The following is a 6,736-nucleotide window of genomic DNA, read 5'->3' as shown; positions in this document are numbered from 1 at the left end:
GCGTGGCAAAAAAAATACGATTAGCTACGAAATTTTATTGTAGCAATAAATTTGTAGCTATTTGGGTAATATTGCTACGACAGTTAGCAATTATAGCAAAAATGCTAAATCAGCTTTGTCGATTTAATTTTGTAGCTAATTTTTTTATGAATTTGTAAATAGCTATGAAATTTTAATTTTTGTGGCTATTGTTAGGTATTAGCCACATATAGCTAAGAATTTGTAGCTATATATACATAATGTTGTAGTGGCAAATTCTAACATTGTAAGCTTGGCTGCCTTTTTTTTTTTTTTTTGGGCTACAAAACTCTAAAGTAAAGGAACTAGAAAACTCGTTTGGCGAGAGAAAGAGAGAGAGATGAGTCAATCAATTTCTCCATTAATCTGTTCTCACTTTGCGAAATTTCAGTCGAATATTTGGAGATGCAATACTTCTCAACTCAGAGTTATACACTCATCATATGCCTCTTTTGGAGGGAGAAGAAAAGAGAGAGTAAGAAGAATGAATCGAGCAATGGATCTTTCTTCAAGCTCTCGTCATTTGGCAGATTTTCCCTCAACAATTTGGGGTGACCATTTTCTCTCCTACAATTCTGAAATAACAGTAAGTCACAATCCCATGCTTATATTCTACCGTCAAACTTCTCTATAACAACTCCATTTGTTGCGATCGTTTTTTATTGTTATAGTGAAGTGTTGTTATAGAGATTATATATTATAATATAACATAGTAATCGGTTCCGAGAAAACTTGATTCTTTAGTGAATGACTGTTATATGGGGATGTTATAGAGAGGTCTGACTGTGTTACCTAAATGAATAATGAAGATGTTATAATTTTATTAGAGATGGATGAAGCATTTAAACATGAAAGATTCAAGCTTTAAGATTGGTCTTTATCGTACTTTTGAAATTATGAGTTTGGAATTTAATACTTCCTCCGTCTCAAAAAAGAATGAATCTTTTACTATATGGGGTCAAATAAGATTTTCTTTGGCCATATTTTTTGCAAATGCATTTCAAATATTTTGAATTTTTAATTGTTGTGACTTACAATACCTTTTATGCAGTTTCTAAATGTGTAAAATATATTTCAAAACATTTAAAGAATATATGTTCATCACATTAAAAAATATTGAACTTGACTCTCATGCTCCGACAAGGTTTAAATAAATTGAAACGAATGGAATATTACTATTTTGTAAAAACTTAGGTAGGTTTTCACTATATATCTAATAATGTATTCAAAACTCATAAATAATGATCAAAAGGAGCCTTGTGACCGGGAGGTCACGGGTTCGAGCCGTGGAAACAACCTCTTGCAAAAATGTAAGGTAAGACTGCATACAATAGACTCTTGTGGTCCGCCCCTTCTCCGGACCCCGCACATAGCGGAAGCTTATTGCACTAGGCTGCCCTTTTTAGTGATTAACATATGTGGATCTAGGATTTAAATTTTTTGGGTTCAACCTTTAAGGATCTGTTACAATTTTAGTAGAATGTTACACATAAATTTGTGCTCCGTGAATGTATTGAGTCAGATGAACCTGGTATTATACATGCGGATACGCTCCTGATGCTCAATTTCTGCCTGCAGGAAATTACTACCCAAGAGAAAAATGAACATGAAATGCTAAAAGAAATAGTTCGGAAAATGTTGGTAGAAACTCCAGATAATAGTACACAAAAACTAGTCTTGATTGACACAATTCAAAGATTGGGATTAGCATATCATTTCAATGATGAGATTGAAAACTCCATTCAAAACATCTTTAATTTGTCTCAAAATAGTGAAGATGACGATGAACACAACCTTTATGTTGCTGCTCTTCGTTTTCGACTTGCGAGGCAACAAGGATATTACATGTCTTCAGGTACCTTACATTTCTGCCCTTTCCCGCACAGCTTCATTTTTTTTCGTTGTTAAAAGACAGTTCGGCGCATAAAATATCTCATGTATACGCAGGGTCAGGACGAACCGCCCCCAAGGGGTGTAAAGTATGCAACTTACCCTAATACTAAATATCTCGTGTATACACAGGGTCAGGACAAGTCGCACCCAAGGGGTGTAATGTAGACAACTTATCCTAATGCTATTAGTAACTGATTTTATGGCTCGAACACATAAATTATAGGTCACACAGTAACAACTTTACCGTTGCTCAAAGACTCGCCTTCCTCTTTTTTTAGTTATCGCACCTTATTTGTGCAGAGAATAGCAAGTTTCGAGATCTGCTTCTATATAGAAGACTTCTGTATTATACTTTTTTATTTTGTCCTTCTGCTTAAAAATAGTAAAAAACTATAGTGTGGAAATTGTAAATTTCTTAACTAGCTGTGAAATCAAATAGTTATTATAGGAATATTATTTAAGACTCCACTTATGGAAAACCACTGGGTTGTTGTTGTTATTGTCAATAATAACTTGGGGTACGATTTACTTCTTTTTCCATGGCTTGTCCACGACTATATTTCTATTAACAATGTTGTGACTATGCTTTCTTTGAGTCGAGGGTCTATTGATAACAGGCTCTCGATCTTTACAAGGTAAAAGTAATGTCTGCGTACACACTCTACTCCGCAGACTCCACTTGTAGGATTTCACTGAATATTTTTTGTTGTTGTTGTTGTTGTAATAACTTAGGGTTTAATTTCTTGATGCTAATGAAATTCATTTCTTTCAAAATATAAACATGGTGTTCAACCAGATGTGTTCAAGCAATTCACTAACCATGACGGAAAATTCAAGGAAAATCATACTAATGATGTTCAAGGATTATTGAGTTTGTATGAAGCAGCACATATGAGAGTGCACGACGAGGAAATTCTAGAAGAAGCTCTTATCTTTACCACGACTCATCTCGAGTCCGTGATCCCGAATTTGAGCAACTCGCTTAAGGTACAAGTTACTGAAGCCTTAAGCCATCCTATTCGCAAAGCTATACCAAGGGTGGGAGCAAGGAAATACATACACATATATGAAAACATTGGAACACATAATGATTTACTTTTGAAATTTGCAAAGTTGGACTTCAACATGTTACAAAAGCTTCATCGAAAAGAGCTTAACGAGCTAACAAGGTACATCTACTATTCTTGTCATCTTCATAATTATGGTACAATCAGACCTCTCTATAAAATACATCCTTTATAACAACAGTTCACTATAACGGTCAAGTTTTCTTTAAAATCAATGTTTTATGTTACCAAATTATTTTGAAAGAAATGTGACTATTATAGAGAGGTTTGACTGTAACTCGCGCTAATTAATAACACCTAAAGTTTAAGTATGTTAATGCTGTTATGATATCTATAGCTGGTGGAAAGATTTGGATCGTGCAAACAAATTTCCATATGCAAAGGACAGATTAGTAGAAGCTTACTTTTGGACGGTGGGAATATATTTTGAACCTCAATATAGTCGTTCAAGAAGTTTGGTAACAAAAGTAGTCAAAATGAACTCCATTATTGATGACACTTATGATGCTTATGCAACTTTTGATGAGCTTGTGCTTTTCACGGATGCGATCCAAAGGTAAAATTATATATAATAAAATCTTTCTATAACAACGTCATTTATTCTGATATTTTTTTAAGATGCTATAGTGAAGTATTGTTATATAGAAATATATTATGACAACTTAGACTTTGCAGATGGGACGAAGGTGCCATGGATTTATTACCGACATATCTGAGACCTATTTATCAAGGCCTTCTCGACGTTTTCAATGAAATGGAAGAAGTATTGGCCAAAGAAGGTAAAGCAGATCACATCTACTATGCGAAAAAAGAGGTAATCCTTGATTAAGTTACATTAATTACTACTTAATAGTTAATTAAGTAAACCAAGTTGTAGGGAAGAATCGCAATTTTGAACTATTAGTACATTTTCTGTTACTTTTTTAGATGAAAAAGGTGGCGGAAGTCTATTTTAAGGAAGCTGAATGGTTGAATGCTAACTACATTCCAAAATGCGAGGAGTATATGAAAAATGGACTTGTAAGCTCTACCGGTCCGATGTATGGAATAATTTCTTTGGTTGTTATGGAGGAAATTATAACAAAAGAGGCTTTTGAATGGTTGACAAATGAACCTTTGATTCTTCGAGCTGCATCAACAATTTGTAGATTAATGGATGATATGGCTGATCATGAAGTAAGTATAACAATATAATTTTCATTTTATATAACAATAGCCATCGTAATTCGCGAATTTTGTCCCTAAATACAATACAAAAACAACTACAATAACAAAAACAACATATCCAATATATTCCTACAGTACGGGTCTAGGAAGAGAGATGTGTACGCAGATCTTACCCTACCTTATAGAGGTAGAAATGTTGTTCCCGATAGACCCTCGACTCAAAAAAAGCATTTCTCAGTCTGATTTCGAGTCTAGGTGGCACTTTTGCATGATAAAATAAATAGACATGCTTGATAAATTACAACTTCAATGATCACATTTACTTAAACTGAATTATGGAACTTTAGAAACGGCTGATTAAAATGGTAAAATATTGTATAATATTAATGAAGAAATTGAAATATATTATGTTGTAGGTTGAACAACAAAGAGGACATGTTGCTTCATTTGTTGAGTGCTACATGAAAGAATATGGAGTTTCAAAGCAAGAAGCATATGTTGAGATGCGGAAAAAAATCACAAATGCGTGGAAAGATATAAATAAGGAACTCTTGCGCCCTACTGCAGTACCAATGTTTATCCTCGAACGATCTTTAAATTTTTCAAGATTGGCCGATACATTTTTGAAAGATGATGATGGATACACAAATCCCAAATCCAAAGTTAAAGACTTGATTGCTTCGTTGTTTGTCGAATCTGTCGACATATGATTATATATAACAATGCAGACACACCTTCAAAGCTGAGTATTTGGAGCAAATATGGAAGCATTTTGTATTGTCCATGTAACCTATAAGTCACGTGTTTGGGCAATGGCAACATTTACTAATATTTGCATTATGGTAGGTTGTTTACATCACACCTATTGGGGGCGACCCTTCCTAAACCTGACATGAATGTGTGATGCTTTGTGCACCTGGCGGCTCATTTTTACTATTTCACTGTTACAACTTATTTGGACGGTTGTTACCTATTGAATCATGTAGTATTGTTACTTAAATACAATGTTTATTTTAATTATTACTTAAATTTTATTCTATCATATCGTTAAATCCATCATTACGTAACAATGAAAAGTGTCACTTTATGGAATGACGGATTTAGTGTGGTGGTGTCATTTCCTTGCATTTTTCTCTCATCTTGACCTTCCTTATTATTAGATAATCATCTTTTATCATTTATCCTACTTTTTATACAATAATTCTACTCCATATCCTATTTTTTCTTAGTAATGTTGCAAGTTTATTCTTCATATTGTTAGTGCGTATTCATATTGTTAGTGCGTGACATCACGAAACGATAACAAACGATACAATATCCAAATGTTGTATTCATCAAACAATACAATATAATACAATACATTATAAAACGACATGCAACAACAATCCAAACAAGCTGTTAGTTATGTTTAGAAGGGACAATAGTTGATGTGATTCAAGAATCTTGTTCCAGTTTTGATCCCTATGTTATTTGACTTGACACATTTGACATTTAATTAGGCCAAAAACGTGGTTTTGAACGTCATTCTGCCTAAAGGGCAAGCGGGATCAAATGTTAAAACCACCCCAAAAAAGTATCATATTTCTGCAATTTTTTTGTTTAAATTACACAATTGAGCTCCATCATTTTTACTCAATGCTCCTGTGCTATTCGAACGCACCAGAGACAAAAAGCACAGCAGAGGCATAAATCATATTTAACAAGAGCTTTTTAGGTAGGACACTTCAGTTACCCGTTGGGATAATATATTCTAATTACACTACACTTTGCTAGAGTCTCTGGCAGAAATGCAGGGCAAGACTGCGTACAATAAACCCTTGTAGTCCGGCCCTTTCCCGGACCCCGCACATAGCGGGAGCTTAGTGCACCGGACTGTCCTTTACACTACACTTTACAAGCATCAGTTGATCAATTTTACAATACCCCCACTACTCACAATGCTAATGACAGATAATCTGAAAAAACCTACTTCTCCCTAAAATATTACAAATGGATTGGGTGTTTTTTTGAAGTGCTGACTTTGTTCAAGGTATGATATCATGCCTTGGTTGATATAACTCAGAAAGTTGATAAAGGGGCCAATGGTTGAGGTAAAAGCAAAAATCGTGGCATCTGACTTTGATTGCGGCCATGGGTTTCAGAGGGTAATACATGAGATTATAGGTATAGATATAGAGGAGGGTAGGCCACGAAGCCATTAGGAGTTGGCGATGGTACGTGCAATAAGTTAGGAGACGGTGGGGCTGCTGGTTCCGGCTTGACCACCGATTGGTCATCCGTTTGCTGAGTAGGATAGATAAGTGCGGCAAGTGAAATGGGCATGATGCAGAGTGATTTGGATTGAAGGTATTGCATGGCTGCTCCAACATCTTCCTCCATCAGCTTTGCTACTTCTTGTTATGTTTCGGCATTGGACCACTTGTCCAGACATGCTGATTGGATCGACTTTCACCACTATCCCCCTAAAATATTGACGAAACAATGAAGTCTTGTGCCAGACGAAGCAATCTTACGTTTGAGTTATCAGACACGATATAAAGGCATTTCCAATGATGTTTAGTTGTTAGGCAAAAAGAAGTGATTGCATTGAT

At 34.9% G+C, this 6,736-nt stretch overlaps 1 protein-coding gene across 1 annotated transcript; it reads left to right on the top strand.

Moving 5' to 3' along the window:
• Nucleotides 1-258: 258 nt before the first annotated feature.
• LOC142175522 (sesquiterpene synthase 12-like) lies at nucleotides 259-5,237 on the top strand. Its single transcript, XM_075242454.1, has 7 exons — nucleotides 259-604; nucleotides 1,597-1,873; nucleotides 2,708-3,080; nucleotides 3,316-3,534; nucleotides 3,654-3,792; nucleotides 3,906-4,154; nucleotides 4,562-5,237. Exons 1-7 carry the CDS (start codon nucleotides 359-361, stop codon nucleotides 4,853-4,855), a joined length of 1,797 nt encoding a protein of 598 aa, XP_075098555.1. The 5' UTR covers nucleotides 259-358; the 3' UTR covers nucleotides 4,856-5,237.
• The last annotated feature ends 1,499 nt before the right edge of the window (nucleotides 5,238-6,736 follow it).

The sequence above is a fragment of the Nicotiana tabacum genome, chromosome 21 (assembly GCF_000715075.1).
Source record: "Nicotiana tabacum cultivar K326 chromosome 21, ASM71507v2, whole genome shotgun sequence".
In the NCBI taxonomy this organism is placed as follows: Eukaryota; Viridiplantae; Streptophyta; class Magnoliopsida; order Solanales; family Solanaceae; genus Nicotiana; species Nicotiana tabacum.
Note: the sequence above shows the minus strand (reverse complement) of the source record. Positions and strands in the feature narration are given on the sequence as shown.

Bases quoted from the DNA above. Each gene is read 5' to 3' on its own strand.
- LOC142175522 (XM_075242454.1), top strand. From the start codon at position 359: ATGAGTCAATCAATTTCTCCATTAATCTGTTCTCACTTTGCGAAATTT. The intron at 3,081-3,315 runs GTACATCTACTA...TGATATCTATAG, and splicing joins GAGCTTAACGAGCTAACAAG to CTGGTGGAAAGATTTGGATC. The intron at 3,535-3,653 runs GTAAAATTATAT...TAGACTTTGCAG, and splicing joins TTCACGGATGCGATCCAAAG to ATGGGACGAAGGTGCCATGG.